This window comes from Mobula birostris, chromosome 3, assembly GCF_030028105.1.
Source record: "Mobula birostris isolate sMobBir1 chromosome 3, sMobBir1.hap1, whole genome shotgun sequence".
NCBI lineage: Eukaryota > Metazoa > Chordata > Chondrichthyes > Myliobatiformes > Myliobatidae > Mobula > Mobula birostris.
The window spans coordinates 227,894,162-227,918,250 of NC_092372.1; the positions used below are offsets into that span (position 1 = coordinate 227,894,162).

Here is a 24,089-nt window from a genome sequence, read left to right on the forward strand (position 1 = left end):
GTGTATGTCTGGGGGAAATCCAGCCCAGCACCCACCTCAACACTCCCCACAGGGTTGGTGGCCGCCCGAATCAATCACAACATCAATCAGCCAGCACACCCAGTAAATTTTAACAAATACACTTTATAGATATTACTAATTCTATGACATTAATATACATTTGATACAGAGAGGAAAGTAATGAAAAAAAAAGGCACTAACACTTATCAAAGTCCAAAGTCCAAGTTCTTCGTGCACTACCGTTGGAGCTCAATTCGACTTCAGACGACCACCCAAATTCCGTCGACTCACGGCTCGGGACCACTCTTAGTGATCGACCAGAGCCTCTTCGTACGTCCGCGGTTCTCCTCGTCTCTCCTCCGACTCCCCGCCAAAACTCAGTCCACAGTCATATCATACAGCGTGGTATCCGAAAACAAAACGATACATAACCACCCATTGGCTAATAGAACCCTGCTATCTCAATTTAAAGTAAAACAAACTGCTAGCGCAAACTCTCTTCAGCGTTAAAGCACAACAAAGCCGCATTCCCCAGATTAACATAACAAAGTCGCCATTTTAAATGTCACGAAAGAAAGACCCCGTACACTCTCCCCCCACCACAAAAAGTCATGCCCTCATGACGTTAACAGAGTTCACCAGTGCTCCTTGTAAAACACAAAACCCAACCCAGGTGCATAAAGCAGTGACATAACTTTGCAGGGCAGTGGAGATCACACCCTGCTCTCCCAGCGCTATATAAGTTAGTCTTTCTGGGGGATGCCTACTCCTCTGAGGCCTCTGTACTTCCTCTGCTGACTCTCCCTGTTTAGACACCCCAGTTGACCCCTCGGGCCTATCTGTCGGACCTTCCCCTTCACCGGGATCCCTCTCCTGTGAGCCCTCTGGCTCGGGTTTTGCCTCCACCCTCTCCTCCCCTAATTTCGGCTGTAACACAGGCGGCTCTGCAACACCCTCCCTCGGTTCCCCTGACTCAGTGATGGAAGGGCCAGGAGTCTCTTCTCCCGGCACTGGGGAATCAGCGAACGGAAGCAGGTACCACACGTCCGAATCATCATCTTCCGATGACGTATCCCTTCTCAAGGTGGGGACCCGCCCCGTTTTCTTCGCAGCGGGCTTTTCCCTCGCCCCGCGCCCTCGCAGAGTCCTCATAATAGGAGTAAACTCCCGTTCGGGCTCTGGGTTCATCTTCACCTCTCGATCCAGAGGCAACAGGTGGTTCTGATGGAGTACCTTGACAGGCCCCTTCCCGTCCTCGGGTCTCACCCGGTAAACCGGGAGATTCGGCATCTGACTCTCCACCACATAGGGAGTGGCTACCCAACGGTCCGCCAACTTGTGCTTACCCTGTAGTCCTAAATTCCGGATAAGGACTTGGTCTCCCGGCAATAGCTGGACGAACTTTACCTTCTGATCATACCTCCTTTTATTCCGCTGGTTCTGCTTGGTGGCTGCCACCTCAGCCAACTCGTACGCCCTTTTCAACTCTCTCCTCATATCAGACACGTACTTCAGACATGGCTTCGAAGGTATTTCCCCCGCTTCAGTCCCAAAACACAGATCAATGGGCAACCTCACTTCCCGTCCGAACATCAGATAGTAGGGCGAGTACCCTGTAGCATCATTGCGAGTACAATTGTAACAATGAACCAAATGGGTAATGTGCTGACTCCACTTACTCTTCTGTCCAATCTCCAAGGTGCCGAGCATGTCCAGCAGGGTCCGGTTAAATCTTTCGGGTTGAGGATCACCCTGCGAGTGATAGGGGGTGGTTCTGGACTTTTCAACCCCAAGCATATCCAGCAATTCATGTATAAGCCTGCTCTCGAAGTCCTGTCCCTGATCACTGTGGATCCGCCGGGGAAGGCCATAATGAACAAAGTACTTCTCCCATAACACCTTCACCACTGTAGTCGCTTTCTGATCCTTAGTAGGAAAAGACTGCGCATATCTAGTGTAGTGATCTGTGAGGACCAAGACATTCGCGGTATTGCTGGTGTCTGGCTCAATAGACAGGAATCCATACACACCAGGTCCATGGGTCCCGCACTCTGCAAGTGGGATAACGGGGCCGCCTGCACAGGCAAGGTCTTCCTCCTGACGCAACAGCTACAGGTCTTACAGTATTCTTCCACCTCCCCCCTCATCCGGGGCCAGTAAAACCGGTTCTTGACTAATCCATAGGTCTTCTCTACCCCGAAGTGCCCGGAATCATCATGTAGAGCCTGGAGCACAGTCGTCCGATACTTCTCAGGCATGACCAGCTGCCAGCGCCGGGGGTGGTCCGGAGGCGACGTGACCCGTTACAGGACGTGGTTCTTCAGCTTCAACCGGGACCACTCCTTCAGTAGTAGGGGAACGGAGGCATGTTTCGCCTTCTCCACCTGCCCCATATCACCCTGGCTAACCGCATACCAGATAGTGCCAATGCTTGGGTCAACTCCGGCAGCTGCCTGTTCCTCAGAGCAGACACACTACAGTAAACAGTGGGTAGCGCGTCATCGTCAGCTCCCAGTTGATCTACTGCTCGATCCGTTCCCATCTGTTCTCCTACTTCCCCGTCACTCCCAACTTGACACGTGGCCCTTACTCCCTGGGCGGGGACACTTTTCCACTCCTCGGCCGTGCCCGACGAGACAGGGTATCTGCATCGATGTTCCGACTCCCCGGGCGGTACTTCAGGCTGAACTCATAGGCAGACAAGGCTGCTAACCACCGGTGCCCAGTAGCATCCAGCTTCGCCGAGGTCAGGATATAAGTGAGGGGGTTGTTATCAGTTCTCACCTCAAACTGGGCCCCATATAGGTAGTCACTCAACTTGTCCACCACCGCCCATTTCAACGCCAAGAACTCCAGCTTGTGAGTGGGATAGTTTCTCTCAGATGGCGACAAACTCCGACTGACAAATGCCACTGGCCTCAATCCGTTTCCCTGTTCCTGGTACAGAACAGCCCCCAGACCGTCGTGACTGGCATCAGTGTGTAGAACATACGGCTTCCGGGGATCAGCAAAAGCCAACACTGGGGCCTGTGTCAGCGCCCTTTTTAGAGATTTGAACGCCTCCTCACATTGATCATCCCACCTCAATCCAAAAGGCTCTCCCGGGTTCAAGTATCCTCCTACCTCCGACCCTCGATCTCCCTTCCTCCTCCTCCCCACAGGTGGATAACCACACAGCAGCTGGTTCAATGGATGACTCATTTTCGCATATCCTTTCACGAACCGCCGGTAATATCCGCAAAACCCCAAAAACGAGCATAAGGCGCTCACCTTCTGAGGTCTCGGCCAGGTGGTGACTGCTGCTATCTTACCCGGATCGGTGGCCACTCCATTTCACGAAATTATGTGTTCGACATAACTGACTGACGTCTTGCAGAACTGACATTTATCCAGGGAAAATTTTAATCCTTCTTCCTTCAGCCGACTCAGCACTTTCAGCAACCGCTCCTCATGTTCCTCCAACGTAGATCCAAACACTATCAGGTCGTCCAGGTACACCAATACCTCCAGCAGGTTCACGTCCCCCACTATCCGCTCCATGAGCTGCTGGAAGGTGGCTGGGGCCCCTGAGATGCCTTGGGGCATTCGTTCGAACTGGAAAAACCCCAGGGGGCAGATAAAGGCTGTCTTCTCCTTATTAGTCTCGCTCATCGGAATCTGGTAATACCCACTCCGCAAATCCAATACACTGAACCAAGGCATCTTCCACCCTTGGGACCGTATATTGGTCAGGCCAAGGCATCTTCCACCCTTGGGACCGTATATTGGTCGGGAACAGTGCGGCGGTTCAGGGTCCTATAGTCCACGCACATGCGTACCTTCCCATTTTTCTTCCTTGCCACCACTATGGGGGACGCATAGGGGCTTCGGGACTCCGCAATAATCCCTGCATCTTTCAACTGCTGCACATCTTCCACATCTGCTGGGGCCAACCGCCGCAACCTCTCTCTAAACGGGGTGTCATTTGTTACCCGAATAGTGTGCCGAGTGCTCTTGGAACATCCTACAACATCAAACTCGTCCTGAGAAAAGACACCCCCTAACTTCAGCATCTTCTCCACCAGCCTGCTCTTATACGCCGGCGGTGCAGGGGAGTTTTCAAAATTAAAGGCCTCCTCGGTCAGCCGCCCCCCGTTTCCCAATAGTTTCCCTCCAGTGGGCTTCACGGGGGCGCTGGACATCACCGTCACCGGGAACAAGTGCGCGAGGGGCATCCCGTGCTTAAAGGTGATCTCCTTCTCTGTTATATTCCTTACCATCACCCCCATCCGCCGTGCCTGTACAGCTGAGGGCCTCTGCAATTCAGGTCTCACCAGCGCCCCAGCCGGGAACTGAGACTCCCTTTCCAGGTTGTCGGGGGTGTCTACTAGCAGGGCCTCGCCCGGCGGTAATCCGGGGAATCTGGGGGTCCCCATCACTAGTGCCGCCTCCCCCGGCCGTATCACCTTAGGCCTCGCCTGAGTGCACCACACCGTCCCTCGTTTGCACTCAGGATCCAGCCCCTGGGATCACTCACTCCTTCGTACACCACTTGGAACATGGAGTGTACCGAGAGGGTCTCCAGAAAGTTCTCCCCCGCCCCCCCTCTTCTTACAGGCTCCCAAGAGCCGTTGCACCAGAGGGGAGTTAGTCCCCACTAACAGGGCAGCACCACTGGTCTCCACCGGGTCCGGACAAACCAACACCGGCGTCCCAAAGGCTTCCGATACTCCCACATCTCCCTCCGAAAATTCCAATCTCACTGACAAGTATCCATCGTACAGGCAATCACCATCACTTATGCCCCAAATCTCCAATGCGTTAAACGGAGTTACTGCCAAATGTTTCAGGTATTTGTTGTAGAACGACCGGTACAGTAAGGTAACCTGCAACTCGGTGTCAAGGATGGCTTTCGCAAAGATTCCCTCTATCCGTAGGGACACGCTGGAATGGGGTCCCACCAGTCCATCAGGAATTTGTGCTTGTTCTTTCTGGGATTCCATAGTAGTTTTCTGAGAACGTGTTCCTCCCGAGTCTCCAGTCCATTCCCTCACTGAGCCTCTCCTAAGTTTCCCGACACCTCTCCCTTCTTGGTGGCCCAGGGGCCCTCCCCCCTCGGTGCAACTGGTCTCTCACAATCCTTTCACAAGTGGCCAGCTTCCCCACAGCGGTAGCACACCCCCCGGCCACTCACATTCCCGGCGGAAATGCCTCTCTCTCCCACAGTTATAGCATCCACTACTTGCCGCCTCTCTCCTCCCGATACGGCCCCCCGGAGACCCCTTGGATTTCTCTGGTCTCACCCCGACTACCACCTCCTGAACCGCTGAAGACCGTCCCTGAGGGTCCAAGCCCGCTGGTTGGCCCAAAGCACACTCCTCGGCCCGTACCTCTTGGATCAGCTGTCCGAATGAGGGGGGCTCCGCTTAAATGACTGCCGTACGCTCCAAGCCACCCTGTCATCCTCCCGGGAACCGTTACATATCTGGCTCATCCTTAACTCTGCCACTTCGTCCTCCCTCACTACCCCTCATCGCAGCAACCCCGTAAGCTTTCCTTCCAGCCTGAAAGCATAGTCTGAGAGCTTTTCCCCTCTTCTCTGCCCCATCTGTTGAAACTCCGCTAAATGCCTCCAGGGATCTCCTGACAGTCCAAACGCTTCCTCCTAAGCATCGAAACACTCCGATAGGGAAGCCAAGAGGCGTGCCGCTCTCAGATCGCGGACCACCCGGGCTGCCCTGCCCCGCCCCTTAAGCTTTCCACCAATCGCTGTCTCTTTTCCTCATCCGAAACTGGCCACACCTCTAACAATTGGGATAGTCATCCTCCCCTTCTGGGGTGGGCCTGGCTCCCGAGAAAATTCTCAGCTTCGGGCGGTGCCCCTCAACCCTTCTCGCCAGGGAGGTAATGGCAGTCGTTAACTCGGCAGTCTTATCAAGTCCATGGGGGTGGGGCCTGGCCAAACCTTCCCACTCCACACCTCCACCTCTTGCTACGGGCACCCGGCTGGGGGCCTCATCTAGCTCCTCCTCCTCCGGCACCTCCCCACTTGCGTCCTCGGGGAGGGTATGGAGACCCCATGGCCCCGCCTCCCCCGGGGCGTGGACTGTCACTGGTAGTTCTAAAGTCATGACGTCGGCACTCGTCCACACCAATATCCAGCTAGCCTCCAGTTCTTTCCCACCCCTTCTAGCTACAAGTTCTACCTACCCAATACCTTTAATCAAACTCAACCCTCGCACCAGTACCTCTGCCAGAATGTGATAATCGACCCCGCTTACCACACACGCATGATTCACCGGTACCTCCTCCATTTCACACCAACTTACAATCTTATCTCGATCCATCTTCACACCACTTACCACAACGACAAGTACAACTTTCCCGAAAAGTCCAAATCCCGGACGAGCCCCCACTTGTAACGTTCCGTTATATTGGCTCGTGTATGTCTAGGGGAAATCCAGCCCAGCACCCGCCTCAACACTCCCCACAGGGTTGGTGGCCGCCCGAATCAATCACAACATCAATCAGCCAGCACACCCAGTAAATTTTAACAAATACACTTTATAGATATTACTAATTCTATGACGTTAATATACATTTGATACAGAGAGGAAAGTAATGGAAAAAAAAGGCGCCAACACTTATCAAAGTCCAAAGTCCAAGTTCTTCGCGCGCTACCGTTGGAGCTCAATTCGACTTCAGACGACCACCTGAATTCCATCGACTCACGGCTCGGGACCACCCTTAGTCGACCGGAGCCTCTCCGCACGTCCGCGGTTCTCCTCGTCTCTCCTCCGACTCCCCGCCAAAACTCAGTCCACAGTCATATCACACAGCATGGTATCCGAAAACAAAACGATACATAACCACCCATTGGCTAATAGAACCCTGCTATCTCAATTTAAAGTAAAACAAACTGCTAGCGCAAACTCTCTTCAGCGTTAAAGCACAACAAAGCCGCATTCCCCAGATTAACATAACAAAGTCGCCATTTTAAATGTAACAAAAGAAAGACCCCGTACACATATGAGAAACATTTGATGGCTCTGGGCCTGCACTCACCGGAATTTAGAAGAATGGGGTGGTGTGGTATCTCATTGAAACCTATCAAATACTGGATCAAGGGAATGGCGGCGTAAGGAAAAGGTCTCTCGACAAAAAAGAAGGTAAACTGCCCCATAATCGAATTTAGACAAATACTTAATATTGCATAACTATATTAATAAAAGGGGCAAGGATGATGTCTAAGAACAAGATTAAAAAGTCCGCTCCGAAGGCTGATAAACATAAAGAGACGCAGCAAGGCGACGGGCCTAGCTCCCCCACGGCAAGCCAGGACGGAGATAATGAGGGGGAATCGGTGACTCTGTCCTTGATTCTCAGAGAGATTCGCGAGTTCCGACAAGATAACAGCAAACAGCTGGAAGATATTAAAGGAGAAATAGTAAAAACTAACTCGCGGATAGATGAAGCCGAAACGAGGATTGTTGGAATTGAAGAGAAGCTACAAAATGCAGAGGAGGTGATAGCAGAAATGCTGAAGCTGCAAGACCAGCTACAGTGGAAACTAATAGATCAAGAAGGCCGCTCGAGAAGGGAAAATGTGAAGGTTTACGGAGTTCCCGAAGGAACTGAAGGTAAACCCGGATTGATGATTCCCTTCATGGAGAAGCTACTTAGAGAGAACATTGATATACCGGCCGCAAAAGACCTACAGATAGAAAGAGCTCACCGCGCGTTGGCACCAGAGCCTCCAGCAGGCGACCAGCCCAGATCGATTCTGGTCAGATTTCTCAGTTACAGAACGAAGGAAGAGGTGCTTAAAAGGGCATGGCGAAAGAAAGGTTTCATGTGGAACAACTGTAAAATCAGTTTAGACCACGACTACGCACCGGGGATTCTTGCCAGACGGAAGGAATATACGGAAACACGGAGAGTCCTGAAGGAAAACAACATCAGATTCCAGACCCTGTATCCAGCTTGGCTGAGAGTCTTTTACGACGAAGGGACAAAAACTTACGCTACGGTGGAGGAGGCAACATTGGACCTGGCGGACCGGGGACTACCTATTAAAGTTATCACCCAACCGGAGTCGCGACTGGAGAGGATTCGGCAGAAGTCGTGGCAGTTAGTGGGGCGAGGACGCTCCACATGAACCAGAGTGTCAAACTACAAGGAAAAGCTGCAAATATTCAGACGTGAATGTACAGAGAACACAGATTAATTAAGAGAAATGACTGAAAAGAGTAAATCGGACTTAAAGGTAAAATGAAAACTGGTAACTGAAAATAAACTAGACGGAATAACTTGAATGATAGCAATATGGTCGAGACATAAATAGGAGAAAATTCTCTGTGATTATTCAAACTGCTGAGGGCCCTCTAACACAGGGTGAAGATAGAGGTTATCCCTCTGAACTGAGGCGGGTCGGTGCTCAGGCCTCACTGTGGGAAGTCGGGAAAAATTTTCAAAATGTTGCACGTTCAAAAATGTCTAGGGTGTGGTTATATGTCTTGGTTTACTGTTGAGAAGGGATTGCTTACTGTTTGGTTAGAAAAGGAGAGTTTTTTTCTCTACTAGAGAAAAATGCAAACTGAATTGGTAAAAATAATTTCCTATAATGTTAATGGGGTTTTGAATCCAATTAAAAGAAATAAGATTATGTCTAAATTGAAAAAAGAGGGGGCACAAATAGCTTTCCTCCAGGAAACACATATGAGCCAATCTGAACATGGAAAATTAAAAAGAATGGGCTTTAAGCATGTATTTTATTCATCATATAAATTGAGTCACAAAAGAAGGGTAGCTACTTTAATATCAAGTACTCTTAATTATGAACATATTTCAGAGACTAGAGACAAAGAAGGACGGTTCGTAAAAATCACAGGAAGAATAGAAGGTACAGAAATAACATTGCTGAATGTTTATGCTTCTCCAGGTTGTGAATGGTCATTTTATAGACACATTTTTGACCTAATGGTCAGTTCTCAAGGGGTAGTAATTTGTGGAGGGGATTTTAATATTAGATTAAATCCTATATTAGATTCTTCAAGAATAGTTACTCAGAATAAACCTCTGACTCGGAAAGTGAATTCATTGATGGAGGAGTTGGGAATTATAGATGTCTGGAGGGAATTACACCCTACTAGTAAAGATTATACATATTACTCTTTCCCTCATTCAGCCTATTCAAGGATAGACTATTTCTTTATCTTTAATACAGATAGACTCAGGATAAAAAACTGTAATATTGCAACAATTGATCTGTCGGATCATAGCCCAGTCTCTATGTCTCTAATCCTGGAAAGGAAAATGAGGAAAACACTATGGAGGCTAAACTCACATATACTCAATAACCCGCAAGTAATGGAGAGATTAAGGGGAGAAATCAAAGAATATCTAGACCTTAATGACATGGGAGAAACATCACCAGTGATCTTATGGGATACATTGAAAGCTGTACTGAGAGGGAAAATTATTTCCATTACCACTCACATGAAAAAAATCAATGCACAAAAATTAGTAGACCTTCAAGGAAAATTAAAACAACTTCAAGTTGTAGATAGCAACAAAAGTAATTCAAATCGAAAACAGAAATTAGGAAATTGCAAAGTGAAATTGACGATATTTATACGTTGGAAACTCTAAGAAATTTTCTTTACCTGAGACAAAAGAATTATGAAGTAGGAGGTAAATCAGCTAGATTATTAGCATATAAATTACAAAAACAACAAGCAGACAATACAATTCATAAAATAAAGAATCCAAAGACAAAGCTTGTGGAGAGTACAATAGGGAAAATTCAAGAGAGTTTTGAAACATATTATCGAGAGCTGTACTCCCAACCCTGGGCCCCCAATGAGCCCTATATAGACAGTTTATTGAATTTTTTAGATCTACCTAAACTTACAGATTTACAAAATGAAAGTTTATTAGAACCAGTAACTGTCAAAGAACTGAACGTGGCCATCTCTAGGTTAAAGGCTGGAAAGTCCCCGGGTTTTGATGGGTTTACCTCAGAGTGGTACAAGTCCCTGAAGACACAGTTAGCCCCATTACTACTTAACACCTTTAATTGGATCTTGCAGAGAGGAGAAACTCCACCTTCCTGGAAAGAAGCGATTATTTCAGTTATTCCTAAAGAGGGTAAAGATAAACTAGAATGTGGCAATTATCGGCCAATTAGTGTTCTTAATTTAGATTACAAACTATTTACATCTATATTAGCGCGCAGATTGGAAAAGCTTTTACCTGGCCTAATCCACTTAGTCCAGACTGGATTTATTCAACAAAGACAAACACAGGACAACATAAGCAGAACTCTGCACATATTAGAACAGGTTAATAAGAACAAGACAGAGACAATGGTAGTAGGATTGGACGCTGAGAAAGCTTTTGATTCGGTTAGTTGGGCATTCCTATACAGAGTGTTAGGAAGATTCGGCTTTCAAGAAAAGTTTATTAAAGTAATTCAGACTCTATATGACAGCCCTACAGCTCGAATTAAGATAAATGGGGACCTCTCTGACTCCTTCATCTTAGAGAGAGGCACTAGACAGGGATGCCCAATTTCTCCTCTCCTTTTTGCACTATATATTGAACCGCTTGCCCAACTAATAAGACAGAGCGAAATCGTAAAAGGTATCAAGGTGGCAGGAATTGAACAGAAAGTGGCGTTATTCGCAGATGATGTTTTGGTCTATCTGAGTGAACCAGAAAAATCATTTATAGGATTGTTTACACTGTTGGATGACTTTGGGAAAATATCAGGTTATAAAATAAATGTAAAGAAAACGCAAGTTATGTCCCTAAATTATACACCATCCAAAAAATTGCAGGATACATATGATCTTAAGTGGGAGGCTAAATCATTAAAATATTTAGGAATAACCCTGCCGAAGGATCTTTCAACACTGTCACAGGTAAATTATGGGCCATTAATCTCAGAGATAAAAGCAGATATGCATAGATGGAATCTTATCCCCTTTTTAAGTTTAAATTCAAGGATAAATACTATAAAGATGAATATTCTTCCTCGGTTATTGTATCTTTTCCGTACTTTACCAGTGGAGGTGGATGATAATCAATTCAGGGAATGGGACAAATGGATTTCCCGCTTCATTTGGCAAGGAAAGAAACCTAGAATTCGATATAACACCTTACAGTTAGGGAAGGAAGGAGGAGGTATGGTTCTTCCTTGCCTGAGAAATTATTTTTATGCCTCACAGATAACCACTCTGTTATATTGGTGTAATAGGGAATATAAGGCTAGATGGAAGGAAATAGAATTTTGATTAGTTGACAGTTTTCCTCTTCAGGCCTCAATAGCTGACAAAGGATTGATGGCCCAGTTGGAAAAATTTAAAAACGCTTGGATAAATCTTACATTAAAAGTATGGCAGAAGGTGGTTAATTCATGTGGAATTAATAACATGTTAAAACTCTTTAGATAGTGTGCATATGATACCGAATTCCTTCCCAACAGAGGAGATAAAAGATTTGAGCTATGGATAAAGAAAGGTCTTACAACCTACCTCTCATTTATAGATAAAAGAGTATTACAAAGTTTCCAAATCCTGCAGGACAAACATGGCCTAGAACATAATGACTTTTTTAGGTACCTTCAAGTACGAAACTATGTTAACCAGAGTTGTAGATATACAGACCTATCAACAGTAGAATTAGAATTTTTCAAGATTTTGAATTCGGCTTGCAGTTCAATACCTAGTAAATCAGTTTCTCGATTATATAATGCACTCTCCCATGCTAAAAATGTAAATACACTGTATATTAAAGAGAAGTGGGAGAAAGAAGCGGGGTTGGTACTTTCAGAGGAGGCTTGGGAGAAAATCTGCAGCTTTCAATGGTCCTCGACTAATTCTTTGACTTGGAGAGAACATTGTTGGAAAAACATTATAAGATACTTCAAGACCCCATATCAGGAAAAATACAAAGATACAAATGTGATGTGTTGGAGAAGGTGCGGCTCCAAGGAGGCAAATCATTTTCATATTTTTTGGGATTGCCCTAAATTAAGTCTATTTTGGGAAGATATTCATAGAACATTAGTTAAGGTACTTAGGTCCCAGATACCTCTGAACTTTGAGACGCTCTATTTGGGGCATGTATTGTTTCTTGAACAGAAGGAAGATATGAAGTTGCTGCAGGCCCTCTTAGCGGCAAGTAAGAAATCAATCACTAGAAAATGGCTAAATCCAATACCACCTACATTAGAAGATTGGTACGAAATTATCTTGGAAATATTTAAAATGGAAAAGTTGACTTACTCCCTGAGAACTCAAAAAGAAAAATTTTATCAAATCTGGAATAAATGGATTGAATATATAACCCCAATGCGAGCAGACTTTAGATGACTCTCCTAATGATTTATACTGCTCTTCTCATCAACACAGTAATATTGATAACGTAAGCACCCCTAGTCTAAATGTTTTTTTTTGTTTTTTTTTTTGGAAAATAGAGAATTAACACAAGTAAAGGGAAAGATTTGGGAAAGGGATAAAAAAATGAAAAAAAATTAAGTAAGTAAGTACATAGGGATTGGATAATTATGTCTGCGGGCAGGAGCAAGCATGAACAAATTAGGATATAAACACCTACGATGGTTGATACATAGGCTTATATACAACATTTTGGACCAGTGGAAATGGCCCAGAAGGGTTATATGGAAATTATTATTACCATTTTTCTTAACAACTAATTCCATTACTTAGCCTAATAGGTTAGATTTACCACAGTACATAATTATCTATTTAAATGTTTATTTTCCTTTTATATCATCTCAATGTGTACTTAAGAATGTATAAATAATTGTAGTTTTATACATATAAAAAAATGGAAAAGGTTATATGTGTGAAAAAAGTACATGATATTTGTGAATTCCTTATCCAAATAAAAATAAAATTAAAAAAAAAAGAAACCTATCAAATACTGGAAGGTCTAAACAGAATAGACCTTGAAAGAATGTTTCCTTTAGTGGATGAGTCTAGGGCATGAGGGCACAGCCTCAGAATATAGGGACATACATTTAGAGCAAAGATGAGGAAGGAATTCCTTTAGTCAGTGGAGTTCTTTGCCATGGATGGCTGTGGAGGCCAAGTCATTTTGTATATTTAGCTGGAGTTCGATCGGTTCTTGTTTAGTCAGGGTGTCAAAGGTTACAGGGGAAAAGGTAGGAGATTGGTACTGAGAGGGAAGTGGATTAGCCATGATGGATTGTTGGGGAAGACTTGATGGGCAGAATGGCCTAATTTTCCCCTATTTCTTACATAGAAACGTAGAAAACCTATAGTACAATACAGACCCTTTGGCCCACGAAGTTGTGCCAAACATGTCCCTACCTTAGAAATTACTGGGGTTACCCATAGCTCTCTATTTTTCTAAGCTCCATGTACCTATCCAAAAGTCTCTTAAAAGACCTTATTGTATTCACCTCCACCACCGGTGCTGGCAGCCCATTCCATGCATTCATTACTCTCTGCGTTATAAAAAAAACTTACCCCTGACATCTCCTCTGTACCTACTCCCAAGCACCTTAAACCTGTGCCCCGTCATGGCAGCCATTTCAGCCCTGGGAAAAAGCCTCTCACTATCCACATAATCAATGCCTCTCATCATCTTATACACCTCTATCAGGTCACCTCCATTGCTCCAAGGAAAAAAGTCCGAGTTCACTCAACCTGTCTTCATAAGGCATGCTCCCCAATCCAGGCAACATCCTTGTAAATCCCCTCTGCACCCTTTCTATGGTTTCCACATCCTTCCTGTAGTGAGGCGACCAGAACTGAGCACAGTACTCCAAGGTGGGATCTGACCAGGGTCCTATATAGCTATAACATTACCTCTTGGCTCCTAAATTCAATTCCATGATTGATGGAGGCCAATACACAATATGCCTTTTTAACCACAGAGTCAACCTGCGCAGCTGCTTTGAGTGTCCTATGGACTCGGACCCAAGATCCCTCTGATCTTCCACACTGCCAAGAGTCTTACCATTAATACTATATTCTGCCAATATATCTCTTACTGTTACCTCTATCTGTTATCCTCACTGATTTTGTTCTGGCTCATTGGCTTTAAATGGACTGTGAATATGATTCAAGTGTGCATGTGTTTTGGAAGATAAAACCACAGTTGGTGCTTCATCTTGAATAGTTTAACCAGTTAGGGCCTACCTCCTTTTCTCATACTTTCTCTTTGATCTCCACAGAGTGGCAACAGTTTCCATGTCTTTGACCAAGGACGTTTTGCAAAAGAAGTGCTTCCGAAATACTTCAAGCACAACAACATGGCCAGCTTTGTGCGGCAGCTCAACATGTGTAAGTGGTGACAAATCCTGGGCTTGATTTTGTTTTCCTAACTGAAGGTGTTCAATTGACAGAGTGGAATCTGCAGTGGATTGTGGTTAATTGGGACACATCGGGACCAGTACATTTTGGTCCAATTAAACAACTGCCCTAATTAGCTGAAGTTTCATGGAACTAGTTAAAACTTTTTTTTAAAAATGGACAAGCTTCCATTTAACACTACAGATCAGGCAGCATCTATGGAAATGAACAAATTGTCAAAGATTCGAGCCAAGGCCTTTCTTCAGGACTGGAAAGGAAAGGGGAAGATGCCAGAATTAGAAATTGGAGGGGGGAGAAGGAGGACTAGCTAGAAGATGATAGGTGAAGTCAGGTAGGTGGGAAAGGTAAAAGGCTGGAGAAGAAGGAATCTGGTAAGACAGGAGATTGGACCATGTGAGAAAGGGAAGAAGGAAGGGTACCAGGAGGAGGTGTTAGGCAGGTGAGGACGAGGTATTGAATTGAATATCTTTATTGTCATTGTTGTGGAGCAATGAAACACACTTTAGCAGCTCAACGTTTTGCAGCATGACAAAGAATATATACATAAAATAAACTCTAAAACCTCAGGAGTGCAGTGCAAAATTAATAATATATGGATGGGGGGGTAGGACTATTGCACACCTGCCATTCCTGGAAGTGTGATGCATTTAGCTGCCGCCGTCTTAGGAGGGGGGCAAGAGAAGGGAAGGGGGTGTTATACATTTCACTGCTTGTGGGTAGAAGCTGTTAAGGAGTCTTTTTATTTTCGTCCTTAATGCTCTGTATCTCTTCCCAGAAGGTAGGGGGGAAAACAGGTGATGTCCAGGATGAGTGGGATCCTTTGAAATACAAGTATCCTTCTTTTGAAGTCTGCCAGTATAAATGTCTCTGAGGGAGGGTAATGTTGTGCCAATAACCCGCTCTGCTACCCTCACCACCCGCTGCAAGTCCTTCCTGTTCTGTTCTGTGCAGCTGGCAAACCACACTGCACAGTAATACGTCAGGAGGCTCTCTATAGTTGTCCGATAGAAGTTGATCAGCAGGTGATGAGGGAAGAGAGCGTGCTTTAGCTTCCTTAGGAAGTAGAGCCTTTGTTGGGCCTTTTCCACCTGATAAGAGATATGGGCAGTCCAGGTGAGGTCAGCCGAGATGTGGACGCCGAGGAACTTGAAACTATCTAAGAGGCCATAGTGGGGAATAGAGGAAGAGGAAAGTGGTGGGAAGGAGAAACCAATGATCATGTTATCAGGTTGGAGGTTACCTAGACAGAATGAGGTGCTGCTCCTCCAACCTCATCGTGGCCAAAGAATCCATCAGCTGCCTTTGCTTTGTCTCTGCATATAGCTCGGAGAATGGAAGCCTGCATTATGTTTCAAAGTATGTATTGGGAAAGTATTTAACATAGAAATTAGATATGTGATGACCAGTTTAGCTAACAGAATTCCAGCAGAGTCCCACTTTACAGGGGTCGTCAGATTTGATGTTCAGCATTACACTGTTATCCCTGGGAATGATGAGCAGGTGACTGAGGACAAGCATGTAACTACTCTAATGTTGTTTCTTCTCACCATGAATATCTAGATGGCTTCCGTAAAGTGGTGAACATTGAACAAGGTGGCCTTGTGAAGCCGGAGATGGACGATACAGAATTTCAACACATGTACTTTATCCGAGGCAAAGAACACTTGCTGGAAAATATCAAGAGGAAGGTGACAAATGTAAGTGCAAGTTAAGTTTTGATGCCTTTTTATCTCTCCTCATTGTTGTAAAGTGTTGGATTTTAACTTTGCCTGCTGGGGCTTGTGCTTGGGAGCCACAGAACTCCTCTCGATCCTGTCTTCACTGTTTCTTTCCAAACCAAACCTCTGCTGCTCGCTGCATCAGCCACTACAAACACATCATTCTAAGACTTGTAAGATTCCATGCTTGGCTGACATTAAGTTTCTCAGGAGGAATGATTATTATTTACTTATTGAGCTACATTGCGGAATAGGCCGCAGGAGCTGCGCTACCTAGCAATCCCCAATTTACTTACTTATTGCTTGTTATACCACTGGCATTTGGGGCAGCAATGAAGGTCCATACTGTCACACACAGATATAGAAGGATTCTTCATTGCTGTTTCTGTAACTTTTTTTTGATCCAGTATGGTGTTGGTGGTGAGTTGAATCTCCGAACCTGGAGGACCAGTAGACCACTCTTAGTCTCGACTCTACCCTTTGACCTGTTTGACATTGCTGACCCTACCAAGAGCCAAATCACAAGGCCCTGACTCTAGCCAGCATAGCTCTGGGTCATTGAGGCATACAAGCCTCCAAACCCTATGACAAGGTTGTGGTCCTCTTGGAGAAACCTCTGATTTAACCCTAACCTAATCACAGGGCAACTTACAATGACCAATTAACCTCCTAACCATTACATCTTTGTAATGTCGGTGGTAACTGGAGCACCTGGAAGAAACACACTTTCCATGGAGAAAATATACAGATTTGCTTATAGAGGATACTGAGATTGAACTCTGACCTCTGACACCCCAAGCTAAAATAATGTTTCACTAACCGCTAAGCTACCATGGTGCCAGTGGTATCTTTCTTATTACAAGGATAATTTTAATTCTAATTTGTGTTCATGCGATAGGAGACAGAATAGAATATTTATCATTATTGTGGAAGTTCAGAATTTGTTAAAGTTTTACTTTCTGTCACTTGTCGATATTGCATGAAAGTAAAGCAACAGGCATGGAGCTATCCAAGAGGTGACTTTGCTGTTCTATTGCCAATGGATTCGATTTGTCATTGTCATTCGATTCACTACTGAAAGGGCATTTGCCACTGAAGAGCTGAACAATTCCTTCACAATACTAAGTCAAAATAGCAAATGATTCTCCTGTAACTCTGAGTAATTTCTCCCCCCTTGCCGCTACTCTATTTCCTTTCTTCATTCTAGCTCCCCTCTTACACCTTGTTTTCCTCGTTGCCTGCCCATTGCCTCCCTCTTGTTTCCCCTCCTCCTTCTCGTTCTCCCATGGCCCACTCTCCTCTTCTATCAGATTCCTTCTTCTCCAGTCCTTTACCTTTCCACCTATCATAAAGCCATAAGATATAGGAGCAGAAGTAGGCTATTTGGCCCATCGAGTCTGCTCCACTATTCAATCATGGTCTGATCCAATTCTTCCAGTCATCCCCACTCCCCTGCCTTCTCCCCATACCCTTTGATGCCCTGGCTAATCAAGAACCTATCTATCTCTGCCTTAAATGCACCCAGTGACTTGGCCTCCACAGCCGCTTGTGGCAACATATTCCACAGATTTTCCACCCTCTAACTAAAGTAATTTCTCCACATTTCTGTTCTAAATGGACATCCTTCAACCTGAAGTCATGCTTTCTTAGAAACATAGAAAACCTACAGCACAATACAGGCCCTTCGGCCCACAAAGTTGTGCCAAACATGTCTCTACCTTAGAAATTACTAGAGTTACCCATAGCCCTCTATTTTTCTAAGCTCCATCTGCCTATCCAAAAGTCTCTTAAAAGACCCTATCGTATCCGCCTCCACCGCCGCTTGTCCTAGACTCCCATACCATGGGAAATAACTGCCGTATCTAATCTGTTCAGACCTTTTAACATTCGGAATGTTTCTATGAGATTCCCCCCCCCCCCCCCCCCGCCATTCTCCTGATCTCCAAGGCTGCCAGACGTTCCTCGTACAGTAACCCTTTCATTCCTGGAATCATTCTCGTGAATCTTCTCTGAACCCTCTCCAATGTCAGTATATCCTTTCTAAAATAAGGAGCCCAAAACTGCACACAATACTCTCAAGTGTAGTCTCACGAGTGCCTTATAGAACCTCAACATCACATCCCTGCTCTTATATTCTAGAAATGAATGCCAGCATTTCATTCGCCGCCTTCACCACTGATTCAATCTGGAGGTTAACCGTCAGGGTATCCTGCACGTGGACTCCCAAGTCCTTTGCATCTCTGCATTTTGAATTCTTTTCCCTTCTAATTAATGGTCTGCCGGTTTATTTCTTCCACCAAAATGCATGATCATACACTTTCCAACATTGTATTTCATTTGCCACTTTTTTGCCCATTCCCCTAAACTATCTAAGTCTCTCTGCAAGCTCTCTGTTTCCTCAATACTACCCGCTCCTCCACTTATCTTTGTATCATCGGCAAATTTAGCCACAAATCCATTAATCCCATAGTCCAAATCATTGACATACATTGTCAAAAGCAACGGTCCCAACACCTTTCAACTTCTCACTTCATTTCCCTCCTCCCCCCCACCCATCCATCTTCCCCTTCACCTGCTCTCACATATAACCTGCCAGCTTGTACTCCTTCCCTTCTCTCCTTATTCTGCCTTCTTTCTTCTTCCCTTCCATTCCTGATGAAAGAGTTTCAGCCCAAAATGTCAACTGTTTATTCCTTCCATAGATGCCGCCTAACCATTTTGTGTGTGTTGCATTCTTCCCTCTTCCATAAGAAGACAGAGGAGCAGAATTAGACCATTCAACACATCAAGTCTGCATTGCCATTAGATTTTGGCTGATTTCCCTCTCTGCAAGAGTAAAAAGACCATAATGGGAGTTATATACAGGCCTCCAACAGTAGCCAGGATGTGGGCTACAAATTACAATGGGAGATAGGAAAGATATGTCAAAAGGGCAATGTTACAATAGTCATGAGATATAGTCGATGCAGGTAGATAGGGAAAATCAAGAGCAGGAATTTGCAGAATACATGCGAGATGGCTGTTTAGAGCAGCTTGTGGTTGAGCCCAAAAGAGAAAATGCATTTCTATATTGGGCGTTACGTAATGAATAGGATCTGATAAGGGATCTTAAAGTAAAGGAACCTTTTGTGAGGCAGTGATCATAATGTAATAGAATTCTCCCTGCAGTTTAAGAGAGTTGTATGACTATCACAGTGGAGTCAAGGGTCTTGGCGAAGAGTTTCAGCCCAAAACGTTGACTGTACTCTTTTCCTAAATGCTGCCTGGCCTGCTGAGTTCCTTCAGCATTTTGTGTGTGTATGTGTGTGTCACAAGAGAGGAGCTGGCCAGAGTTGATTGGAAGGGGACATTAGTCAGGACTACAGCAGAAAAGCAATTGCTGAAGTTTCTGGGAGCATACTGTAGGGTTTTTTAAGAGACTTTTGGATAGGTACGTGGAGCTTAGAAAAATAGAGGGCTATGGGAAACCCTAGGTAATTTATAAAGTAAGTACATGTTCGGCACAGCATTGTATCGTGCTGTAGGTTTTCTATGTTTCTATGTAATTTGGAAGGTGCAAGATAGATACTTCCCAGAGAAGTGTTAGAAAGGGAGGATGAGGCAACCGTGGCTGGCACAGGAAGTCAAAGGCAGCATAAAAGCAAACGAGAGCATATAATATAGCAAAAAAAAGGGAAATTAGAGGATTGGAAAGCTTTTAAAAACCAACACAATGCAACTAAAGACACAATAAAGAGAGAAAAGATTTAAATTTGAAGGTTAGCTAGCCAATAATAAAAAAGAGGATACCAAATGTGTTTTCAAATATTTGAGTAAAAGAGAGGCAAGAGTGGATATTGGACTGCTGGAAAATGATCCTGGATGTAGTAATGGGCAAAAAGAAATCGTGTTGGAACTTAAGAGGTAATTTCTTCATTCTTAAGAGGTACAATCATTATTGTGGAAGACATTAGTAGTATGCCAGAAATTCAAGACTGTCAGGGGACAGAAATGAGTGTAGTTGGTATTACGGAGGAAAAGATGCTTGGAAGGTAGATAAGTCAACTGGACCAGATGGACTTCACCTCAGTGTTCTGAAAGAGGTAGCTGGAGTGATCGTGGAGGCATTAGTAATGATCTTTCAAGAATCACTAGATTCTGGTGTGGCTTCAGAGGACCGGAAAATTGCATATGTCACTCTGCTCAAGAAGGGAGGGAGGCAGAAGAAAGGAAATTATAGGCTAGTTAGCCTGACCTCTGCTTGAGAAGGTGTTAGAGTCAATTGTTAAGGATGAGGTCTTAGGGTTCTTGGAGGCACGTGATAAATGGGCCAGTGAGCATGGTTTCCTTAAGGGAAAATGTTGCCTGACAACTGAGGAAATAATAAGCAGAAGCAACAAAGGAGAATCAGTGGATATGGTGTTCTTGGATTTCCAGAAGGCCTTTCATAAGATGCCACATAGGCTGCTGAGCAGAATTAGAGCCTGTGACATTACAGGAAAGATACTAGCATGGATAGAGCATTGGCTGATGGCAGGAGGCAAAGACTGAGAATTAAGAGAGTCTTTTCTGATTGGCTGTCAGTGACTTGTGGTGTTTCACAGGGTTCAGTGTTGGGACAGCTTTTTTTTGTATGCCAGTAATTTGGATGACAGAATTGATGGCTTTTTGACCAAGTTTGTGGACGATACAAAGATAGTTGGAGGGTCAGGTAGTGTAAAGGAAGCAGGGAGGCTGCAGAAGGACTTGGACAGACTAAGAAAATGGGCAAAGAAGTGGCAGATGGAATACAGTATCAGGAGTGTATGGTCATGCGCTTTGGTAGAAATAAAAGCTTAGACTATTTTCTAAATGAGGAGGAATTTCAAAAAAACTGAGATGCAAAGGGACTTGAAAGTCCTTGTGCAGAATTCCCGAAAGGTTAATTTGCAGGTTGAGTCTATGATGAGGAAAGCAAGTGTGATGTTAGCATTCATTTCAAGGGTATTAGAATATAAAAGCAAATATGTAATGTTGAGACTTCATAAAGCACTGGTGAGGCCTCAGTTTTGGGCCCTTTATCTAAGAAAGGATGTGCTGACATTGGAGAAGGTTCAAAGGAGGTTCACGAAAATGATTCCAGGAATGAAAGACTAATCATTTGATGGCTCTGGGCCTGTACTCAGTGAAATTTAGAATAATGAGGTGGGGGATCTCATTGAAACTTACATAATTTTGAAGGGCCTTTATAGAATGGACGTGGAGAAAATGTTTCTAATGCTGGGGAAGTCTAAGACCAGAAGACACAGTCTCTAAATAGAGGGATGTCCATTTAGCATGGAGATGAGGAGAAATTTCTTTAACCAGAGAGTGGTGAATCTGTAGAATTTGTTGCCACAGGTGGTTGTGGAGGCCAAGTAATTTGGTATTTTTAAGGCACGGGTTGATAGATTCCTGATTGGTCAGGGCATGAAAGGTTACAGGGAGAAGGCAAGTGAATGGGGTTGAGGGGGAAATGGATCAGCCATGATAAAATAGCAGTGCAGGCTCAATGAGCCAAATGGCCTAATTCTGTCCTCATGTCTTATGGTTAATTACAGTGGATTCCGATTAATCAGGTCAGCTGCTTATTTGGGACAACTCTTAAAGAATAGCAACTATTCAAGAAAATAGCTGGGATTCCCTTTGTTTATTTGGTACACTGCTACTTAATTTGGGGCAAGAGACTTGCCAAACAGTTTCTAACTAGCATCAGTCATGTGCTTAGAGCAAACAGTTTTTAAATAATGTCAGTTCCATGTGCTTGTGTTCAAACTGCAATGATTTTTGTCACTGATAGTTGGAAAGGAATAAGCTAGAAGACATTTCAGAACTATTTTGCTTTCTGCATTTTCAAGTATTCAGGCTTGGAGATGCCAGAAATGGCCAGGAGTGAAAATTAAGTAATTTCACTACTTCAGCAAATTGGGAACTACAAAGAATTTGAAGTTATTGACAATCATCTTTAATGTTATAATGAAAATGTAGATTTTGGAGGATGCAGTTGTCGAAAGCATGGTATGGAGGCAATCCATTATCTGTGCTAATTTTGTTTATTTACAGTCAATCAAAAGAAAATGTCAGCGTACACTGAATGAATTCCTCCGTTACTGACTATTGGGAATTAATACAGTTTTATAGTAGTGTAGTAGTATTGTTAGCGTTCTAATTTGTTCTATATTTTATTTTATTACATTTACTTTTTTATACATTTTTAACTATTTCCATGAAACTCTGGCTAATTGGAGCAGCCACTTAAATGAACCAAAATGTACTGCTGCTGATTTTTCCCAATCAACCGGAATTGGCATGACATCCAAAGATTAGACGTGTGATGGAGAGTGTATTGATTGGCTGCTTCATGGCCTGGTATGGAAACACCAAAGCCTTTGAATGGAAAACCCTACAAAAAGATAGTGGATTTGACTCAGTACGTCATGGGTAAAGCCCTCCCAACCACTGAGTACATCTACATGAAATACTGTCATAGGAAAGCAGCATCCATTATCAAAGATTCCCACCATCCAGGGCATGCTTTTTTTCCTCACTGCTGCCATCAGGTAGAAGGCACAGATGCCTCAGGACTTGCACTACCAGGTTCAAGAACAGTTTCTGTGCCACAACCATCAGGCTGTTGAACAAAGGGGTAACTACACTCACTTGCCTCATCATTGAGATGTTCCCACAACCAATCATTTCATTTTATGGACTCTTTATATTGTTACCTCATGTTCTCATTATTTATATTTACATTTGCATAGTCTGCACTCTGGTTGACCTTTCACTGATCCTGTTACAGTTACTATTCTATAGATTTGCTGAGTATGCCCACATGAATGTGAATCTCAGTGTTGTAAATGGTGATATACATGTACTTTTTACTTTGAACCCACTGTACATCTTTCCTCCACCAGTCTTTCTCGTGTTAAGTGAAAGGAAGCAAGAGAGAAATGATGAGATAACCAAGATGAGTTAGGTCAGTGTACATACACAGGGATGTGCTGTTTGTGCATTCTTTGCTTCTGTGCATGTATGGGAATACTGGAACAAGGACTTTCTTGAACTGCTCATCTGTGAGTTTTCTTCTACTCTTGTTGGTAACTGTACAAATTGGAGCTCTAGAAATTCTGTTCCAGATGAGAAAATTCTGAAATGCCTGAAAACTCTTGTATGTTGGAACACTGCTGATCTACAAACTTTTGCATGAATAAGCTGGTGAAAATGTTTTTGCGAAGAAGTACAGTTCCAGGTATGGTGCCTGAGAAGAAATATAAAGTGCTGTGGGTCTGCAGTCTACACTCTGCACATTCAGTGCCTGCTCTGTGCGTCTCACATTACCAGGAAAACAGACACTTCATATTCTTGGCTTTTATCCCTAAATGAAACACTATAGTGTTTTATAGAACTTTCACCTTTCAATGAGAGAAGTGGGTGCAATCATTAACACAGCGCCTGTAGATCTGCACCTCATTGGGAAAAACCAAAGCCACCAGACAATCACTTGTAAGGCATTGCACAGTGTCTCCCATTGCTCTCCCTACCTCTTATTTGTCTTGGTGATTCTGACCAAATGTGTTTCAATTTCTTGAGTCAGACTGTCTTGTACTTGCTGTTACTGCCTTTAGAGTCATAGAGGACCACCGCACGGAACAAGTTCTTCAGCCTTTTTCTGCCCAGAGCCATCGATCCGCACTCAGACCACAGCCCTCCATACGTCATCCATCTGTCCATTTACTTATCTTAAATGCTGCAGTAGCAGGGTTTGGCCAATTCACGGGCTGAGCTAGATTGAAAAAAGTCAGGTTGTCGGGGCTGGAGGAGAGGGCCAGCCAGTGTTCAGCTCACTGCTCGTGGTTTACTCATCTCAGCAGTGAACTGAGGCTGTGGCTTACAACTAATGGGCTCCTGGGCAGATGAACTTAATGGGTACTTTGCATCTGTCTTCACTGTGGAAGACACTAGCAGTGTGCCAGAGGTCCATGAGTGTTGGGCAGCAGGAGTGAGTGCCATTGCCATTACAAAGGAA

At 44.4% G+C, this 24,089-nt stretch overlaps 1 protein-coding gene across 7 annotated transcripts in view; it reads left to right on the forward strand.

Annotated features, from left to right (window-relative positions):
* Window positions 1–24,089, forward strand: part of hsf1 (heat shock transcription factor 1) — a 171,630-nt gene that overhangs the window by 53,980 nt on the left and 93,561 nt on the right. For all 7 annotated transcript variants that reach the window (XM_072254274.1, XM_072254279.1, XM_072254280.1 and 4 more), the window contains exons 2-3: window positions 14,210–14,318; window positions 15,909–16,045. In XM_072254274.1, the coding sequence (XP_072110375.1) occupies window positions 14,210–14,318; window positions 15,909–16,045 (246 nt within the window). The remainder of the gene's footprint in view (window positions 1–14,209; window positions 14,319–15,908; window positions 16,046–24,089) is intronic.